At 48.6% G+C, this 21,850-nt stretch overlaps 1 protein-coding gene across 3 annotated transcripts in view; it reads left to right on the forward strand.

Annotated features, from left to right (window-relative positions):
* Window positions 1-21,850, forward strand: part of CORO2A (coronin 2A) — a 94,780-nt gene that overhangs the window by 64,526 nt on the left and 8,404 nt on the right. For 2 of the 3 annotated variants that reach the window (XM_014596194.3, XM_006259251.4), the window contains exons 2-7: window positions 5,676-5,876; window positions 12,958-13,074; window positions 16,215-16,364; window positions 17,546-17,725; window positions 18,294-18,410; window positions 19,718-19,822. In XM_014596194.3, coding sequence (XP_014451680.1) covers window positions 5,676-5,876; window positions 12,958-13,074; window positions 16,215-16,364; window positions 17,546-17,725; window positions 18,294-18,410; window positions 19,718-19,822 — 870 coding nt within the window. Of the gene's footprint in view, window positions 1-5,675; window positions 5,877-11,469; window positions 11,577-12,957; window positions 13,075-16,214; window positions 16,365-17,545; window positions 17,726-18,293; window positions 18,411-19,717; window positions 19,823-21,850 lie in introns of those variants that run through there. The other variant, XM_019490801.2, reaches the window with a different exon arrangement.

The raw sequence follows: 21,850 nt of genomic DNA on the forward strand, positions 1-21,850 counted from the left end.
AATGGTGAGCATATCTATAAACAGCTAGAAAGACCAGTGGTTTGGTCAGCGGCACCGAGTGGCCCAAGTATTCTAGAATTAGGAGTCAAGTCCCCCAAAAGTCATGGCTTGGGCTCAAAAAAATTCAAGTATTTAGAAACAACCAATTTCAGATTTTCCCACAGACTACTGAGATGCTGGATCCTCACCTGTCATGTTACTGAGCCTTTTGCTGCCATGACGAAGGCTAGAATCATGTGCGGTTCTCAACAGAGGCTGAGATTCTCCTGCTGTTCTCTTTGTTCCTATACTCAGGACTTCAGCTCTGTCATTTCAGGCTTGTGATAAAGTAGCGAAAGATGGTGATGCTCTTCTGGACTAAGCACTATAAAGTTTCTTGGGGTATGTCTGCACTACAGTCCCAGCTTGTCCCTGAGAGATGGTCCCAGCACATGCCCCACCCATGCGCTCCTGCTCTCATATGCCAACCCCAGAAATGGGGCCATAAGTCATTCAAGGACACCCCCCTGTGGTTACTTTGGAAACACTGGTCTCCCATGCACATGTGAATGGCCACAGTGGGGCAATCTTGGACCAGTTTCTCTGCTGCATTTCCAGAGTTTGATGCACGTGAGAGGGAGTGGGTGCATGGAGTGTGTTTGTGATCAGCTTCCCAGACATGCTGTGTATGTGGTGTAGACAGACCTTGATGGCATATGAGTCAAGGTTTAAATCATTTTTCTATCCTGCTTACATCCATGCATGAAGTAACACACCTGGTATTCTCTGGGGTTCTTATGAAGGAGACATGAACAAGTGAAAATCTGTTTGCCTCGTGTGAGATTTTTCATATCTCAGAAACCCACCTTTGTATGCTTGCAGCTAGCCTACCCAGATGGCTTCAGCATTCCCAGTTCAGTTTCAGCTCAGCAGTCCTCAGCTTATCTCAGACCATTTGCAAATGCAACAGTTCCTGCTCAGTTCGCAAGCACTTCCATAGCTAAGATTCCCCCCAAAAACATGTGACTCAAGACAGGTTTCAACCGTTTCTCCATTTTTCTTTTTCTGGAAAACTACCACAACCTATAAGTGTTGTTTTACCTGGGGGGAAGGAGGGAGAGGAGGGAGGGAGGCGCAACAACCTGTTCACTGTAAACCAGCTACTTCCTACAAACCATTTGTTTGTAACCCCAACCCAAACCTGGGCCATATCTGTTTGGGAATTTCCATAGGTTAGATCTGTGAGGTTTGTTTCCTGCCATTGCCTTGATAATCATTAGCTGCAAATGAAGTCCAAATCACATATGAATTCACTTTGCTCAAATTCCAGAGATCTAATTTTTAACATGTTTTCCCAGCCTTGGACAGGTGCATGGTCCCATCTCACAGCTTGAGTGGTCACATCCAGGTTTTGGCCTTGTACAGACATTCTCCCAGGAGAAACCACAAGTGTACAGATATTCAAGCTGTTTCTCCCACAGTAAAAATGTCCACTCCAAGGCAAAAATAATCTGGCAATAAACAGGGTTAAATCACTCCCAGGAGAGTTTGTACATGTCTGTACATGCTGTATGTCTATGCTGGAGCTGTTTCCGTCCTTGGTCTCCCACACTTAGAAGTGTTCCTGCACTGGATTCCTCATGCAGCAGCATGACTTCTGCATTTCACAGGTGGTACCAAGTCCTACAACATCCAGCAGTAACCATTGCTTTAGTGGTGTGAGGGACTGGGAGTGGTGGTTTTGACCAGGGTTGACAGAAAGAGCTTTATTCCCTGTTTGCAGTAGGAAAGGTTAATTATTTTGTACCTCACTGTACTCTTCCACAGAACCAGGACAGGATGTAAGTGTTATGGGCGGTTCTCTGATGAAGGGCCTTACCCAGCAGACTTCCATTCTAGCTTTAAAAATGGATGAATGTGGCTGTTCCTATTAAGTTTTGTGCCACTCATTTCTGCAAGTACAGCCCATCATTTAAAAACATAAGTGTCATACTGGGTCAGACCAGTGCTCCATCTAGTCCAATATTCTGTTTCCAACAGCAGCAGAAATGGATGCTATGGCGGGAGAAGTACTGAACGGGGTATCTAGGGTAATCTTCCCCCTATTCAGCATCCTCCCTAGCATACACTATTATTGGTTTAGAGCAGGAGTAGGTAATTATTTGGGCCTGTGGGCCATATAGGGAGTTTTTCTGGGCTGTAGTGGGCCAAGTCAGCACCTCCCCAACTCCCCCATGCAACAGCTCACCAAAGCTACCTACATGAGGTGGGGCCATGGACAGGCAGGGAGCAGTGTTCTGGAGCAGAAGAGGTGGGTGAGGCCAGGATCATGGGGCAGGGTCATGAGGTGGTGACAGTGCGGGGCTGGGGCCAGGATGCGGGGCAGAGCTGCAATCTTCTGCCCACACAGCCCTGAGATGGATTCGGGCTTCACAGGCAGGGGCATGCAGGGAGCAGATCGCAACTCTGCCCTGGCCCCGACCCCACGCTGTCACCGTGGTCTGCTGTCACTGCGGCCCGCGCTGTCACCCCTGCCCTGTGCTATCCCAGCCCTGGCCCCAGATGTAGATGTCCATCTGCCCAGCCATGTTCCCTGTCCATGGGGAGCCCGACCGGTCTCCATGCAGACCCCAGGATTGCAGGGTGGTGGCAGCACAGGGCTGGGGCCAAGCCTGGGGCAGAGTCCCAGGTCTGCAGGCAGTGACATTCAGGGAGCACATCGTTGCTCTGCCCTGGCCCCATGCTGTCACCACCCCACAATCTCAGGGTCTCCATAGAGACTGGCTGGGAGCTGTGTGGGCAAGGCATGTGGCTGGGTGGACAGGATGGGACTGGATCCAGGTGGGGATCTGCGTCTAGGGCCAGGGCTGGGATCTTGGGGCAGTGACAGCGTGGGGCCAGGGTTGGGGCTGGGGCAGAGGTGCAATCTGCTCCCTGCATGCCCCTGCCCACAGAACCCACATCCATCATAGGGGCATGTGGGCTGGAGATTGGCGGCTCTGCCCTGGGCCCCAGCCCCACGAAGTCACTGCCCCAAGATCCTGGCATCTCCCTGGCCCCATCTGCCCATCTAGCCCCTGAACTCTGCTTTCCACCTGCTCACACCCCCTTCTCAGCTGCCCAGCTGACTGCCCTTCCCACTCAGGTCCTGCCCCTGTGTTGGGTGCAGAGCACATCACTGGAGTGCCCCAGGCAGTGGGACTGGGGCCAGCAGCTGCAGCAGCCAGAAGGAGCCCCTGGGGCTGGTGGCTGTGGCTTCCGGAAGGAGCCGCCACTCCTGGAGCTGCCGGGCCATGGAGTCCAGCTGCTGTGGCCCCCAGCCCCAGGGCGCATCCAGGGGTGTTGGGACCAGCCAGAAGTGCAACAACCTGGTATGCCGCCTGAACCCAGGCCAGGCAGGACCAAGGGACCTGCTGCAGGCTGAAAAAAATCCCTCTGGGCCAGATGCAGCCCGAGGGCCATCTTTTGCCCACTCCTGGTTTACAGATACCAGAGGAAACCTCTCCAATCACTCTGTTCAGTAGCCATTAAAAGTTCTATCATAAATGAATTTATCCAGGCCCTTTTTTGAAAGTGGCTATGCTATCTGCCTCCACCACCTCCTGTGGCAATGAATGCCGTAAGTTAACTATGCATTGTATAAAAAAGTACTTTCTCCTGTTAGTTTTAAACCTGTCACCTGCTAATTTCAGTGAGTTTCATAGATTCATAGATGCTAGGGTCAGAAGGGACCTCAATAGATCATTGAGTCCGACCCCCTGCATAGGCAGGAAAGAGTGCTGGGTCTAGATGACCCCAGCTAGATGCTTATCTAACCTCCTCTTGAAGACCCCCAGGGTAGGGGAGAGCACCACCTCCCTTGGCAGCCCGTTCCAGACCTTGGCCACTCTAACTGTGAAGAAGTTCTTCCTAATGTCCAATCTAAATCTGCTCTCTGCTAGCTTGTGGCCATTATTTCTCGCAACCCCCGGGGGCGCCTTGGTGAATAAAAACTCACCAATTCCCTTCTGTGCCCCCGTGATGAACTTATAGGCAGCCACAAGGTCGCCTCTCAACCTTCTCTTGCGGAGGCTGAAAAGGTCCAGTTTCTCTAGTCTCTAGTCGTAGGGCTTGGTCTGCAGGCCCTTAACCATACAAGTGGCCCTTCTCTGGACTCTCTCCAGGTTATCTGCATCCCTCTTGAAGTGCGGCGCCCAGAATTGCACGCAGTACTCCAACTGCGGTCTGACCAGCGCCCGATAGAGGGGAAGTATCACCTCCTTGGATCTGTTCGTCATGCGTCTGCTGATGCACGATAAAGTGCCATTGGCTTTTCTGATGGCTTCGTCACACTGCCAACTCATGTTCATCTTGGAGTCCACTAGGACTCCAAGATCCCTTTCCACTTCCGTGCCACCCAGCAGGTCATTCCCTAGGCTGTAGGTGTGCTAGACATTTTTCCTCCCTAGGTGCAGCACTTTGCATTTCTCCTTGTTGCGACCCCAGCTGCGGTCTGGGGTCTCAACAAGTCCCCTACTAGAACTAGGGGACTGGGTGTCCCCTAGTTCTAGTATTCTGGGACTTGGTGAACAACAGTTCCCTATTTACTTGGTCCACACTCTTCATGATTTATAGACCTCTATCATATCCCCCCTCAGCCTTCTCCTTTCCCAACTGAAGAGTCCTAGCCTTTTTTGGGCTAATGTTCTAGAGGGCTTCCCTCTTTGAGCTGGAGGCCTTTGGGGTCTTATGCAACACTTTCTTGGGCAATATTGTAGAAGCTTGTTAGAGAGGGAGAAGGTGCTTGCTTACCCACTGAGTTCCCAGTGTAGTGTCAGGCAGTGTTGAGGTCAAACTGAGAACGTGTTATAGTCAGCCACAGATGCCATCTGGATCTATGCAGCATGGTCTCCACAGGTGCTGCTGAGGGCAGGGAGAGAGGTGGTGGGAGAGCCATGTTTATGAAAGAAATTGGCTGCCTCAGGCATGGCACAGGTCTCAGCTGCTTAAGTCATTTGTGGTGCCTTAGACTCTTGTTGCTTGAGATGATGTAGAGCTGGATTCAATTGGTCTCTCCTCTTGAATTCATTGTTGATGGCTTAATCCACATCAAAGCTGGCCTGCTGGACTGTGGAGGAGCCTTCTTGGGACCATCTGGGAGGGTGAGTTGGGCAGAGCCATAACAAGCAATTTCTGTGCCCTGAGCGATGGCCAGGCTGGCAGCAGCTGCTATTCTTGCTGTGTTCTAGATTGGCCGCATGGGGCTGATAGCATGCTTGTCTCCACTTCTCCCCCTCATTTACAGTATTGTGTTTTGGAGCTGGTTGGGCTAGTTTCCAGAAGGGGTGCTCAGTGGCTGTCTCTTTTCCTAAAGCCCTGCTGTTCACTTTATGGTGGGGCTTCTGCCTGGATGTGGCTCATGGCCTCCCTTCTGGTTTTGGGAAGAGACTGGTTAGCAGATATTAGATAAAGGGAAAAAGGCTTACAAGTGTTCTGAGAGGGGAATTGTAGTCATGGGCAGAGAGAGTAAGTCTGGTCAGAACCTGGTTCCTGAATATCTGGGGTTCTGAATGCATCATGGGCATAAAGGGGTGGAGGCTCATGGGTTGCACTGGCCCTGCTGATCCCAGGGATATGCTTCAAGCCTGAGCCAGCATTTCACAGCACCAGGGAAAGGCCTCATCCTTACCACCCGTTCTATGTTTTGCCCACTCCAGATGTCATGGCACCCTCAGTACCGGAGTTCCAAGTTCCGTCACGTCTACGGCAAGCCAGCCAGCAAGGAGAAGTGCTATGACTGTGTGCCCATCACACGCAGCGTCCACGACAACCACTTCTGTGCTGTCAACCCCCACTTCATTGCTGTGGTGACAGAGTGTGCAGGTGGTGGGGCCTTCCTCGTGATACCTGTGCACCAGGTGAGCAATGACCACTGGGCAGGGCTCTGGGGGTGCAGGCTGGTTTCTTCCATTGTTGTACAATACTAGGGGACAGAGATAAGGCCACAGAGACCCTGGCATGTCTTGGTGACAGTAGTAACTGAAACTTACTTCTGTTGCTTGTACTGTAAAACACAATACACAACACAATTTGGGCCCTAAATTGGTTACGAGGAGCCAGTCTCTGTTACATGACTCTATAGCCCCTAACACTGAGAGTTCTTTTGTATCTTTATCTATCCATTTGTCTGCCATAAGGTTTTTGGTTGCTAGATGGCACTCTCATACCTGCATATCTTTCACACGCAATCAGCAGCAGCAGTCCAAAGGCCTGGTCCTCATTGCAAAACAAATAATGATCAGCAGCAAAAAGGGGAAAGAGTCTTTATTTACAGGAATGCAGCTTTTGCTAATGGACAGGAGATGATCTTAGCTTCTCCATAACCAACTGTTCCCTTCGTGGGTGACTGGTGCCTCCCAAGTCTGGGGGGCACCAGGTTGCCGAGCACGGAACTGCCAGCGGCGAAACCAGAAGTGCACTTTTGGTTTTGCAGCTGGTGCTGCCAGGGGGTGCACAGCCAATCTCAGGGGGTGCAAGTGCACCCGCGTGCACTCCCTACACATCACCAATGGTTCCTTTAGAACAAAAGAGGTTCAGTGGTCATGACAGTGTCCTTAGGCCCCCATTTCTGTGATCCACTTGAGTTTAAAAATGTGTGACGGCTCAAATTTTTAATGTGAATCCTAGGTGGTGGTGGTTTGCTGAATCAGGGTCTACAAAATGACAAAAGTGAGAAGAGAATGGTGTGGTTTTTATTCCTTTGGTCCCGATTTGGACAAATTAAGAACATGTCAAAATGTAGTTCCAAATAGGGGTAAACATTAGCAGACTAGGACATGTAGATAGGGTCACAGGACCCTGGAAAGTCCTGACAATAGAAGTGAGAAAAGATTGTGAACTGGGGACAGATGTGTAATGACACAGGTGGGCACCTGGGGCAGGTGCTGTACACAGGGCCAGTGACAACTCCTCCCTCCCCTACCTATTCCCCCCAGCCAGTTGACTCCTGGCACAGCTACCCTGGTTACCCCACCCTAGTTATGCCACTGACTGAAGAGATTGTGAACTGGCTAGAATTAGGGCAGCATATGTGAAAAGCGAATTTTCAGTTTTATTTTTTTCTTTTGTCTGTGCTTTTGGAGCCGCTCTATTTTTGTCATTTTTTAAGAAGAGAGGGGAAACTAACTAGCTAAGTTTGGGAGATCTGGTGTGGTTCCCAGCCTGTCTAGATCTGCAGTTCTGACTATCCAGAGATGATACCAGGGCTATGCTGTTGGGCCAGTTTGCCTTTGAAGTTTACTGTTTTGTTCTTTGCTTAAACAAATGCCTCTTGGAACCTTGTCTATATGTTTGGAGATAAAGAGCCTGTCTTTATCTGCCGAGTTTGGGCCTCTGAACCATAACACGCTGGTGCTGGCAGGGCGAAGACAGCACATTTGCATTGTCCTTCATTGATCAGACTCATTTGTACCCTTCTTTCCTAATAAACTTTTCTTTAATGCCATCTCTTTGATTCTTGCCAGCTGTTGTAAATCTGTAATGGCACTGCTTTGCCTTCTGGGGATAATGCAAACGTAGAATTAAGGAAATTGTCCCTGGAGATCAGCAAAGCCCTGCTGATGACCTGCTGGTATAGAGCCCTGGCACAATGGTTTTGTTGCATGTTGTGACAGGGTAGTAAACCTGTCTTGCCACGAAACCCCGAAAGAACAAAGGAGGAGAAACAACTTACCCGAGCAAGCCCAGACGGGAAGCAGAGGTGCACCAACCCCAGGCAAGATAGGAACCATGTGGAAGACCCGGATGGTAATTAGCCCAATCATCTGCAAGAGCCAGGACAACAGAGAATGGGATGCTGTTATGGCAACCGCAGCTGATCAGATCGAGGATTTAAAGAGATGCCAAGCAGGCAGCCACTGTCGATCCAGGGGAGGCAAAGGCAAGAAGAGGACCCTGGCTTGGGAGGGTTGGCCTCCCACCCATGCGGGGAAGAACGGGGCAAGTGACCAGGAGTGAGGAACAAGACCCCTAGAATCTGGCCAAGATAACCTAGGGGCCAAAGCTCCCATAGATGAGAACTGATATGAGTAAACTCATAACATCTGGTGTGGAGAGAGCAGGGTACCCTGCCCTCTCCACACCAGATGTTATGGTGGAGCCTTGTGAAGAGGAGCCAACCTTCTCAGTCACATCCATCTCATCTTATAGGACTGTGCCTATCTTTAGTTCTTTCCTTTTCCCATCAAAGTCATGGTGGGTGAATTCAAGGAGACTATCCAGTCCTACATGAGAAATGGCTGCTTGGTTTGGGAAGATGTGGCTAAACCTCCACACGTCTTCAGGCATAGGAGAGGAACATGGGGTTAGAAGAACCCCTGGGCCGCTAAGCCCAGGTTTCCTGCATTCTCATGGAATTATTAACCCAAAGATTCTTAAAAATAGTCCACTCCAAATACATGCACACTTCTGCTCCAAGGTGCAAAACCAGACATGCCAACCAAGAACATCCTACAACTTGCCAGAGACAACAGAAATGAATATCCTGTGAAGAACATTGCGAGAAACAGTAATAGCAGAGGTTGCTACACATAAAAAGTTAGCCTGTGAAAGAGCTAAAGGAAGAGCTAAAGCCTGTGCATTCAGATAACTTCAACAGGGGAGAAGCAGATACAATTATCTCTGAACTGACTGTTTCCTGTAACGAATGATTTGCCTGACATAATACTTAAGGTCCCATAAAATAGAAGAATATCTCTGTTTTATTCAGGAACAAGGTGAATAGACATGATGACATTACCCTCTGGGAGCTCTTGTTTCAGGTGCCAGACTCTGTTTCATTTATTGGGTATCTAAGCAGACTTAGGACTTTAAGTGTGATTCTGTTCCACCCTGCTCAAGGCCCTAAAAATTCAATAATGAAACTGCTTTTGCAACACACTGTCCTTTGACCCTTAACAGTGAGAAGGTGGAGGCCCCACTGTCTAAACTGTTTTTCAGGGACTTGAACAGGGTGGAATAAAAATAGGATACTTAAGTCCATTTACAGGGATATAGGTTGTAGCCATGTTGGTCTAAGGCAGTGATTTCCAACTGTTTTAAGTAGGAGATCACCTTTGGCATTTAAAAGCAACCCAAGATATAGCGTGCACCGCTGCCACCCCCTCCCCCACACAGCAGGTAAATCTGTGGGGAGGGAAGAGTGGGGACAGATCGAGAAAAAATTATTTGGGAGTGCACCTCCAGAGCAAGTAAGTCCCACCTGGCCAGGGCCCCACTCAACTTACCCCTGCTTCTGCCTCTGTGGCATTATCCCTCACTGCAGGGGCCTTGATCTAGCCCCCACCCCTTCCCTCCCCCACGGACTGACCTGATGGGCTGAGGCACATGCATGCATGCACGCGTGCATGTAGCCCCCCATCCCAGCCTCAGATTGACTCCAAGAGGCTCCAAGGTCTATCAGTGGATTGAGATCCACTGGTATGTGACCACTGGTCTAAGGACTTGTCTGCCTGAAGTCCATTTAGGCAGACAAGGTTCCTTGGGTAAGTCCATTTATGCACTTAATATGGGGAGTAGAATTTGAGCCAGGTGAATACTTCTGTAATTAGCAAAGCTGTTATTAGACTGAGCTGTTATTAGCTGCCCTGCAGGACTGATGGACTGCTGCTGTACCATCACAACAAGTAACTGCTTAAAGATTCTGTAGCCTTATGTCAGAAGCCAGCCACACCCACATTTTGGCATAGTGTTGCAATGTGAAAATGAAGAAATCAGAGAAAATTAGGGTTGGAAGAGACCTCAGGAGGTCATCTAGTTCAATGCCTTGCTCAAAGCAGGACCATCCCCAACTAGATCATCCCACCCAAAGCTCTGCCTACCCAGGTCTTCAAAACCTCCAGCAATGGAGCTTCCGCCATCTCTGTGGGTAACCTGTTCCAGTGTTTTACTACCCTCCCAGTGAGAAAATTCTTCCCAATATGTAACCTAAACTTCCCTTGCTGCAACTTGAGACAGTTGCTCCTTGTTTTGTTATCTGCCACCACTGAGAACAGTTTAGCTCCATTGTCTTTCGAACCTCCCTTCAGGTAGCTGAAGGGAGGTTCAAAAGATTAAACACCCCCCCCCGGGCCATGAAATCTCTCCTCAGCCTTCTCTTCTCTAGACTAAACAAGCCTAGTTCCCTCAGCCTTTCCTCATAAATCATGTGCCCCAGCCCCCTCACCATTTTTGTTCTTCTCTGTTCTGCTGTGGTGCTGTGTTATAACAACATTCCAGAACTTTGGAAGATTGTGCATATAGGCCCCGTGCTCCCACCCAGCTGTTGCTGTGCTCCCGCACACCCAGTCGCTGCCACTACCCTGCCACCTGCCACCACCACTGCCCGACCCCACCCCCCACCCGCTGCTTCAGCACCACGTGGTTTCTGGCTACAGTGCCCTCCACTGTAAATTCTCATAAGCAGACTCCGCCTGAAGCCCTCATAGCTAATCCTGCCATCTAGACAAGCATCTGTATGCGCTAGTCTATGGGGAGTCTCTCTTTTCCCTCCTAGGCTCTAGAGACAGACATTCAAAAAGCCTGAGCCTGAATTGATTCAGTCTTTGCAGGTTAGTCTAACCTGGCTAGGCTAAATCAGTTTTGTAACTGGACAGACATCCCAGAAATACAGGCACATGCCTGCAGTGGCTCAGGCCAGAAGCTGGGGGGGTGCTAGAGGAGCCCTCCCTTCCTTCCACAGTACTGAGCTGAGGGGAGCATGGCCAGGCCCTGGCAGGACACTCTGATTAGATTAAATTCCAGCAGGGAATTGACAATGGTGTTTCTCACCCCCTAAATACGTGTTTATCACCCAATTAAGAAAACAATAGAGGGACATTACCAGCTACTTGTTGATTCTGCCTGTTGATTCTACCTGTCGATTCAGCAGGTAATCTGCAAGCTAATACATAGACACCTCCTCAGCAAGGCAGAGGGGAGGGGGCAATTCTTGCTTAGCAAGGAGTGGTGAGGGGTGGGGGGAAGCAGCCCACAGTCTCTGGAGCTGCAGCCAGAGGGGAGGGGTTATCCCTGCTACGGAGCAGAGAGCCCTGCCCAGCCCAAAGAGCATGCCGGGATGCTAGGGGTCTCTGTTTTAACTTAAACTAGAAAGGGGTCTGAAATAGGCTGAATTCAAGCACTGCTTGGGAACCCACGTGGCAGATGAAAGATAGCGTGTGAATCTATAATTATAATAATAGGCTTATTTTGTCTGTCCGCAGTACTCTGATTGGTTGTCTCAGCAGCCAATCACAATGTTTACTGAAACAAGCAATCAGAGTGCTCCAGACAGACAGTGCTCAGGACAGATGGAATAAGCATGTTATTATTATAGATCCTGAGGCATTTCAAATAGATATGCTGGCAAGTCAGAACTAGAATGAACCACTGGGGCCTCCTGCCACAGAGTGGGCAGGTTCTGCTGAAGGAAAAAAAAAAAAGCGGTGAGGGACCTGATCCTATTTTTTTTCTCAGAGCCTGCCCACCTCTCTCAAGGCTGTGGGGAGAGCTGCCGAGAGGCCCTGGTGCTTCTTTCCACACTGGAGGTGCCCCCCATGACCACCCAGGCAGGGTGCCAGCAGGTGGGTGCTGCTTGGGGAGTGCTGCCACCATGGAGGGAAGCACTGGGGTCCCCTACAGCTCAGGGGCTTCACAACCCGCCTGCAGCTCACTCCCCAGCTGTGGGAGACTCAGGCAGGATCCGGGAGAAAAAAAAAGTTCAGGCCTCTGGCCGCTTTTTTTCTTTCCTTGGTGGAGCCTGCCCTCAAGAGCTGCCACTGCATCACGCCACCCCTGAGCAGCGGGGGAGCCCAGTGCTTCCCTCCTTGGCAGTGGTGTCCCTGGGGGCAACCTGGGTGGGTTGTTAGCTGCACGGGTGCAGCCACAGCTTGCAGGCAGCACCCATCAGATCCAATGGTGCCCGGGGCGCTGGAAGCCCAGGCATGCTCAGGGAAGCTCGGGCTTGGTGGGCTTCCAGCACCCTGTGCACCAACCCTGCTGCCTGGGACCACCTGGAAACGGGCTGGCTGCCCTGGGAAGGTGGCAGGAGGGTGGCTGGATGTGCTGGCAGCCAGAGAAGGTGATGAGGATGGTGCACATGGAAGCGGGCTAAGCCCAAGCTTCCCCAAGCTTCCCCAAGCACACCCAGACTTCCAGTGCCCCATGAACCATCCCGGATGCCTTCTCCGGATCGGGCCCTTGTACACATGAGGAATATCGCTGTAATTTACATAACAAACTAAAATACATGGGATGTGTTTTAGTTTGCTATGTAAAAAAGACATTTAAATCAAAATATGCCACCAAACGTGTACACTGTTACACAAATTGTTAGAAAAGGCAATTAAATCACTAAAAGGGGCAATTTCCTCATGTGTACAAGGGCCTTCTTATTCTATGACTATGAACAAGACACAAGGTCAGACTTTTGACAAAATATTTATTTATATTTCTATGCCTGTGTTTACACATGGACAGTTTTATGTAGCCTTTTTGAGGGATTATTCCATAGAATCGCTCCAAATTTCCTTTTCAGTATACCCTGAACCCAGTTATTTTCCTCTAATTTTTTGATCCAGCCACCATACCCAAAAATCCCATTACCTGCCCAGCTCTAGCCACTGTCCTTTATACCTTTGCCTGTGGCTCCTGGGAAATGATCAGTTCCATGGTTGGCTCATGCTTTTCTGGGCTTTTCCACTGTCATTGTTCAGGAATGGTGAAGGATAATAGCATCTGGAATAGCACTATCCAGGCAAGGGCTAAGAGTTTGTAAGACCTATTCCCTGCAAGCAAAATATCGAGATCTATCTGAAGCAAAAAAATGGTGTTTCTCTTTGGACCTGGAAAGTATGGCGCAGGTCTGGCCATGGCACATAACCTACTAAGGCTGGGTAGAGATTATATAAACCTGTGGCTAAACTCCAATTTTCTGAGCTAACCAGGACTTTCTGCTCTTTTCAGACAGGAAAGCTTGACCCACACTATCCTCGAGTATGTGGGCACAAAGGGAACGTGCTGGACATCAAGTGGAACCCTTTTAATGACTTTGTAATAGCTTCCTGCTCAGAAGATGCTACTGTAAGTTTGTCAGCTTGCTCTCGGTCATGAGCCAGCCAAAGCACTTGTTTGGGAAAGAAATTGTACCATTCAGGAAGAAGCATGCCTGGGTTTCCTCTTCTTGAACTTGTGTAAAGAATACTTTCCTTCTATTCCCAACTTACAATCAAGCCCATAATGCTTAGTGAGCTTTTTCCTTCAACAGGAGCCTACAGTCTAAATGGTGAAATACTAAACAGACTCACATTTAAAAACAAGCCTGAGGCTCTGTCCTGGGCTCAGAACCATGGGCTCCCATGTAGACATGGGTGAGATATGTCCTGGGCTCAGTGAGAGAAGGAAACTCTGAATTAGGTACTTTTCCAATGCAACATACTCCTTGGGCTTGTTTACACAAGCAAGTTAATTTGGATTAGTATAGGGCCTGAATTTAAAGCAGAACAGCTAGTCTTGATTGACACGTTGTGTGGGCACACTTATTCCAGACTCAGAGCATCCCCACGAGGTGCATCTACATGAGATGTTTACTGTGGAGCTAACTAATTAGCTCTATACTAAACATTGTGCATCTAGACGTGCACTTCTATTAGGCTGGAGTAAACTAACCAACTCTGCAGCAGAATAGTACTTATATTTACAAGTTTTTTACTCCACAGCAGCACAGTTTACTCCATACTGCACTGGCTGGCTGGGGCATGAGGGTGCTTCAGTGAGGGGGCTGCCTGCAGGCTAGCCCCATGCTAAAGTTCCCTCATGCCCCAGCCAGCCCCTCTGCAGTACCCTGAGCTGCAGGAAGCAGCCCTGAGTTAGCAGGCTGACCCCCAGGGCCCCCTGCCAGCCAGGGCTGCTCTGACCCGACACAACGTGCTGCGTTCCTGGGATCATGATCAAACAATGCACCTGGGAACAACAAACTCCAAAGCAATAAGTTCTGGAATTTATTGTTTTGCATTATTTGCACGTGTAGACCTGCCCGCAGAGTATAATTAGGATTTGCTAATCAAGAACAGATTTTCTTAAATAGCACCCTTCCATGGAGTCACTCTGGCTCAAACAGGTAGAAGTAAGTTGAGTCTGAAGAACACTACTGAAATAACTGGATCTGCTTGAGGAAAAATCTCACATGAAGTTGACAGTCAAGGAAATTAAAAGGGGGCAAGTTCAAAACTAATACAAGGAAATACTTTTAGCTTGTGGAACTCACTGCTACAGGAAGTTACCAGGGTCAAAAATGTAGCCAGATGGAGAAAGGAATTGGGCATTTCCTTAGGATGGATATTGAGACTATCCAAAGTTACAGTGGTTGATGCTAATGCAAATGGTGAAAGTAAGAGCAAACCAAATAGGTCAGGGGTTGAGCTGCTCTCCAAGGGTATGTCTATACTGTAGACAAAGAGTGACTGCAGAGTAGATCCAGATACGTAAGCCTGGCACCTAAAGGCAACTTAGGAGGGATTTAAACACTTCAATCATGAAAAGTGATCCAAAATATTCAGGCTATCTCTGTTCCAGTGGCCCCAAATCTCAGTGGGTACCTACCTTAATTTATTGCCCACGTTTTGGACTTCAGAGTTCCCAGTGCATCTAAATATAGTCTTTGCATTGTCCCAAAGCAGGTCAGTTTGAGAAGCAAGGCACCTAGGTCCTGTCTGAGCTCCATTATGATACCAATATGAGGCATAGTGGCACCTAAACGCTGTCTAAATCCCCAGAAGGGCCCAAATCTGTAGACATGTTTGGAACAGGATCAATGCAAGCAAAGAGCTTTGTGTTCAGTGTAAAGTGTGGCAGTCATGGCCACCTTCACTCAGAAACAAAATTGGAAGGAAGTAGAGCTCACTTCTTGCATAATAGTGTGGTGGTTAGAGCATATACCCAGGAAGCAGAGTACCTGGGTTCTAGCTGCTCCTTGGCTTGAAGTTATTCCAACTAATGTCTCCCAGGAGAGCTCACTCTTCAACTGCCAGGCTATAGACATGCCTGATTATGGGGACTCTGATGGAGCTGGACCGCTGGGCCACCAAGATTTCAAGAGTCCTACAGCTAGAAGGAGAGTAAATCAAAGGGAGCCTGTAGTTCAATGACTTTCTATGATTAAGTTTAATGCTTAGAGCACTCAGCTTGGATAGGGGGTTTCTTCATTAGGCCATCAATGGATAGAAACCAGCAATAGTTATAGGAGAGGGGACCTGAACTTGCCTCCACACAAGTGAATGCCAGCTTGGCACAAAAATTAACAGTAGGACATAAAATCATAGAAAATTAAGGTCAATGCAGGACCATTCCTAACTAGATCATTCTAGCCTGGGCCAAACTGGATTAGTATGGAGTGTGGAGTGGCTCCTTGGCAATTCATCTGAGGCTGCTGCCTTTGTGGTGGACAAATTGGGAAAAAAGTTCAGCAAAGAGCAGCAAAAATTATTAGTAGTCTGGGAAACATGACCTATGAGAAACAGTTGGAAGAACTAGGAATATTTAATCCAGAGAAGAAAAGATTGAGGGGGAGATTTGATAACTGTCTTCAAATACCTGAAGGATAGTTATATAGATACTGTATATAGAGTTATACAGAAAAATATAGAGTTATACAGGAGACAAGACAAGAAATAACAGTCTTAAATTACAACAAGGGACATTTAAGACAGATATGAGGAAAAATGTTCTAACTGTGAAGGTGGTTCAGCACTGGAATAGGTAACCCAGAGAGGTAGTGGAGTCTCCATCCCTGGAAGTTTTTAAGAGGAAGTTAGACAAATACTTGTCTGGTATGCTTTCTACTAGGATGATCCTGCTGTGACCAAGGGGCTGAACTAGATGAACTCCTAAGGTCCCCTCAGGCTCTTTTCCATATTTCAATGATTTGGTTAAATGATATGTGTGGAGGCCAATGTCAAATGCTTTCTGGTCCAATTCAAGATCGCTTGGAATAAAGAGGAAGCCCTGCTTTGAATGTACTGGTTGCTGGGTTAGCTCTCGAGTATCTAGGTATTGTCCTGAGAGAAATATCTGGTCTCTGGACCATGGGTTCCCCTAATTTGACATCAGTGGTGCTGATGATTTACTTGACCAAGTTTTAGTGATAGATTGCCTCATACTAGCACAGATATCTGGTGATACAACACTGTATTTACACAGAGACCTTTTTGTGGTGTGCTGTGCAGGTCAAGATCTGGGACATCCCCAAGCATTTGCTAACAAGAAACATCACCAACGCAAAGAAGGAACTCCTCGGCCATGCACGGCGGGTTGGCCTCATCGAATGGCACCCCACTGCCAATAACATCCTCTTCAGCTCTGGTTATGACTATAAGGTTTGTTGGTATCCAGCAAGGCCCAGAGGGGCTATGTCTCCTGCTTCAAATGGTAGCATGCACAGCTGAGCCTTGCACAGTGGAGGCGGGGCCTACAGGTGTTTGCAAGGGGAAAGCTCTGCCCCATATATGCTCTGTTTCTACAGAATCACTTTTATTGGTACACTTCCCTGTCATTGTCTTTTCTAAAAGAGGGCCAAGGCCTGTCAAGCTGCATGGGGGAGTTCTCCAGAAGTAGCCCTACTCTGTCCTGTGGTTCCCTCCAAGGGGAAGAGGTCATGGGCTGGAAGTCACTGGGGAGGAGGTTGAGGGCAAGTTGATGGTCTGGGCTTGAAGGGCCAAGGCTGGGGTTTTACAAGCAGGGTGAGCTGGACCTCCTCAGCCTCTGTGGGTCTCAGTGGTTTGAGTCAGACTAGCTCTCAGAAGCACTAGAACAAGACAGGCTGGGAAATGTAAAAACATTGGTGATGTAAAAAAACGAAGGTAAAAAAGGGGCACAGAAAGGTAAACAGGAAACAGGTGTGTCTACATATGCAATTAATATGAAGCAATAAACTCTGGAGCTTATTGCTCCAGAGTTTATTGTTTCTAGGCATGCCATTTGCATGTGCACCCAGGCCCACAGCACGTTGAGCCAAGTTAGAGCAGCCCCGGCTGGCAGGGAGCCTGGGGGGTTGGTCTGGCAGCTGCTCCCCCTGGCTTAACATATGGCAGAGGGGTTGACTGGGGCATGAGGGTGCTTCAGTGGGTGGGGACTAGCCGGCAGGCAGCCCCCACACTGAAGCACCCTCGTGCCCCAGCCAGCCAGGACAGCATCTACACGTGTGCTGCTGCTGAGTTCTCTACTTCACAGCAAGATAGTACCTGTATTTACAAGTACTATCCTGCTCTGGAATAAATTAGTTTACTCCAGCTTAAGAGGGGTGCACGTGTAGATGCGCAACATTTACTGCAGAGCTAATTAGTCTACTCTGCAGTAAACCTTTCATATAGCTCCAGTAGCTTTCATATAGCTCATATAGCTTTCATATAGCTGCAGTAAACCTTTCATATAGTTCCTTTTGTACAGTTCCAATACGTCGACTCCGATCTCGCTGATGGAACAGCCATTTTTCTTGCACTTACTTTAAAATTAACAAGTTCAAAGGGAAAGGGCTTGAGAACTTATTTGTTTGCTTCAGATTATGATATGGAACCTCGACACAAAGGAGACGGTCATTCAGAATCCAGTGAAGATCTTCGATTCTCACAAGGATGTGATCCTCTCCATGTCATTCAACATGGATGGCAGTCTGCTAGCCACAGCTTGCCGAGACAGAAAGATACGGATTTTTGAGCCTCAGACAGGCACAGTTGTACAGGTAGGCTGGGGTCGGAAACTTGAATCCAGTGCGGCTGACTTTGTGAGTCCTCTTCTGTAAAGGTTTATTGAACATTTGGAAGGCTGCAGTTGTGTGCAGCCATGGCAGAAGGGAGATGAGCTTTCTTGGGAGAACCAGGGGGTGATTATTCCTATAAGCAAGGTGCAAGTGCCAGAGAGAATCCTGGAGCAGACTGACAAGTGAATTCTGGCTCTGCTCCAAGGCGATTCCTTAGTGTCACAAAACAGGCATGACCCTGGGACTGTGCAATTGGAAACCAGCTCATGGCCTCCTTCCTAATCCAGAAATGAAAAAGCTGCATCCATATAAACTAATTAACTCGGAAGTAATTAGTATTGTTACTGCTAAGAAGCACCATACAGATTGGTTCCACTGCTTCTGGTTTAGGAGGCAGCACTCTGGGAGCAGTGTGGTTTGTGTGAGGCAAAGATTAATTTACCAGAGAGATTGGATTCCTCCAAATGTCAGTTGATAATGGGAAAAGATTTCTTTCCACAATGTACTGTTCACTTTGGAAATCACAGTAACATGCCATCTCTCCCTACAGGAAGCCAGCTACAAGTCTCACAGAGTGAATAAAGTTTTGTTTCTAGGAAACATGAAAAAGCTGCTCTCTACTGGCACATCCCGGTGGAATAATAGGCAGATAGTCTTATGGGATCAGGTGAGTCAGACCAGCAGCCCAGTATATTCACATCCACAGTTTTCTAGACTTTGTAACTGTCATGTTAACAGTTGTACCTACCAAATACCGAATAATTAATATGTAGCCAGCGTTCAGAGGCATCTGTCCAGGTAAAAGCTCTTTGTGACTCATCATTTGGTTTGTACCACATTATTTAATGCAAATGAACATAGCTTGGCAGCAGAGAAATTACTCGAAGTAGTGAGACACAGGAACAAGGCAGACAGCAATCAACTGGAGGTACAGAGCTGTTCCAAGGACCTTGGGGGTTTTGGATGCAGTTCTTAGTTCTTGGTATCATTGCACTCAATGCCAAAAAGTCTACCGTTTCCCACTGGAGCAGAATTAAGCCCCACATTGGCTCAGTAGGGCTTCAAGGGAGGAAAGTATCTGCTGTTTAGTTTTGGCAGTGCGTTGCACTTAATCATTTGGAGAACATTTACCCCAATCTACTGGCAAGGCATGTGCCTCCTGTCAAGATGGGTGCTGGTCAAGAAAGGATATTTTAGTGTCACATCATTAACTAGAGAGCAGTGAAGGGGCTGTTCCATCACTGGTATGTGCAGCTTCCCATTAGCTGGCCACCTGTGCTGCTGGATACAGTGTCCACAAGCAGGAGGTGCTGCTGGAGCAATGTCCATCCCAACAACATGCTAGCCAGTTCTTCTGGGCCATGGTGCTGAGCTTGTCCTAAGCAGGCTCATCTCTGGTAGGTCTGCCCCAGGTGATGACAGTGGTGGCTCTGCAGAGTCACAAGCCTGTATCCTCTGTGCCAAATAACCTGTTTGTGACCCTTTGCCAATCTCCCTGTGGCTGGCTTGCTAGGTAGTGAGCAACTCCTCCTAGCAGCTTTGCCACTCCAGCTACCCTTCAACTTTGCCCTGGTAGGCAGAACCCTTCAGGCTCACCTGCTTTGTGAGGGGGGATGTGCCAGTTTCCTACATTGCACAGACCTTGGACCCAACCAGCACCTTCCTAGACCCCTCACAAAATGCTCTGCCCCCATGTAGGTGCTTGTCTAGTGGACACCTTTGAGCTGATATCTCCATACAAGGAGCCAGGGTGGCTTCTCCCCACCATCATCTTGAGGGATTCCAGGATGTAGCCTGTTGTCTTCACAGCTCTCTCTCTAGGAGGGACAGGGCAGGGTCCCTATCAGGGAGTTACACTCTGTGTTTTGGACCAGGGGCATTTGGGTTGATCCATGTCCATGTCCTGTGAGAAGAAGCTCCTCTCCGAGGTCATTTCTGATGGGAGTTGTTTTCTCTCTCCTTTTTTATGCCCAGAATGATCTTTCGGTGCCTTTATTAGAGGAGGATCTAGATGGCTCCTCAGGGCTGCTCTTCCCTTTTTATGACTCAGATACAAACATGCTGTATGTTGTGAGCAAGGTAAGTGCTTTTCCTTGGAATGGATGTTAGCACAGTTGGTTATGCTCCCTGCTAGGGGCTGCTGCTTTAAATCAATTTGCATGATACAAGACTCATGCCTTGATGCTTTAAAAAGGTTCTCAACTAAATGTGAGGATACCTCTTGGCAGACAGACAGACGCAAAGGATGAAATCAAGTCTCCCCTTCCCACAGAAGGGCCTGTGCTAGACATGGGAAGAAAGGCAGTATAGTTGTGGCAGCAGAGAGCCAGCTTTTAGATGGAGCATGGTCACTTATGATTATATTGCACTGCTAAGAGCTGGGGTCTGCACTTGATGACAAGGTGAGCTCTTCCAGTCATTTCCCAGTATACTCTGCACTCATAGAATCAGAGAATCAGAGAAGTCGGGTCGGAAGGGACCTTGTAGATCTTCGTCAGACCCCCTGCCTGGGCAGGAGGGAAACTGGGCTCAAATGACCCCAGCCAGGTAGGCATCAAGCCTCTTCTTAAAGACCCCCAGGGTAGGAGCCAGCACCACTTCCCTTGGAAGTTGGTTCCAGATCCTAGCTGCCCTAACTGTGAAGTAGTACTTACGGATGTCTAATCTAAACCTACTCTCCAACAACTTGTGGTCGTTATTCCTTGTTATCTCAGGGAGCGCTAGGGGAAACAAGATCTCCCCCAAACCCTTCTGGTCCCTCCTAGTGAGTTTATAGGTGGTCACCAGGTCCCCCCTCAGCCTTCTCTTGTGAAGGCTGAACAGGTTCAGGTCTTGTAGCCTCTCATTGTAGGTAGGGTCTGCCCTGCTGTCCCTGGATCATGCGGGTGGCCCTTCTCTGGACCCTCTCGATGTTGTCCATATTCCTCTTGAAGTGGGGTGCCCAGAACTGGACACAGTACTCCAGCTGTGGCCTGACCAGTGTCACGTAGAGGGGGAGGATCACCTCCTTGGCCCTATTTGAGATGCACCTGTGGATGCACAATAAGGTCCGGTTAGCCCTGCCGACCGTGACCTCGCATTGTTGACCCATGTTCATCTTGGAGTCAGTAATGACTCCAAGATCCCTTTCTGCCTCCATGCTCTCAAGAAGGGAGTTTCCCATCTTATAAGTGTGCTGCTGGTTACTACTGCCCAAGTGCAGCACCCTGCACTTGTCAGTATTGAAACGCATCCTGTTTTTGTTAGCCCACCCCTGCAACCTATCCAGGTCTTGCTGCAGTCTTTCCCTCCCTACTAGCATGCCCACTTCACCCCAAATTTTGGTATCATCAGCAACTCCCAGGTCCCCGAGTCAGTTTTCACTAGTATCACATATGCTTACAGCACTCAGATGCTTGCCCAGATGGACCAGATCTTGCAAATGCAGCCTTATGTCAAGCATGTGAGCTGAAGACATGGTCTTCCGTGGGAGGACTTGTAGGTGTAATGTTGGGTAGGTGCATGAGCTTTTACAGGATCAGGGTCCAGGTGAGCCAAGGTCTTCAACATGTCTGTCATCTACTCCTTGCAGGGGGCAATAACAAACCCACAAACAAGGGTGGATCTAGTATTTTGAAAAAGAGGGTGTGGATAGTATGATGCATAATGATATGGTATGGTGCAACACAACCCATATTTTTCTCCAGGTAAAAAGAAACTAAAAGATGTACTAATATGCCTGGTTATGTACAAACTCATGCCATGACAAGATTTGAGGCTTAGGGAGTTTTGCAGGTGGATCCAGTGGCAGCGCATGAGGCACAGTCTTTGTCCAGCCTTGCAGTCTTGCATAATTGCCATGGGATGGGGCCAGATTCTGTGGCGAGGCACATTTATTTGGACAGCAGGTTGACTTTGGTCATTTCAGAGCTTTTGACCTTAGTTAAAATGGGAAATGACACCATAAGGCCAATCCCTCATGGGAGTGAGGAGGTTAAAGCTGGCATTCACAGAGAAAGGGCTCCCTTCTTGTCCACTGGAATGGCACTTGGAGTCACCCCTCTCTTGAGTCCTCCTCTGTGCAGTGGGAGCTATGCCAGGCCTTGCATTGATTCTCCTTGTCTCCAG

Source organism: Alligator mississippiensis, chromosome 3 (assembly GCF_030867095.1).
Source record: "Alligator mississippiensis isolate rAllMis1 chromosome 3, rAllMis1, whole genome shotgun sequence".
Lineage (NCBI taxonomy): Eukaryota > Metazoa > Chordata > Crocodylia > Alligatoridae > Alligator > Alligator mississippiensis.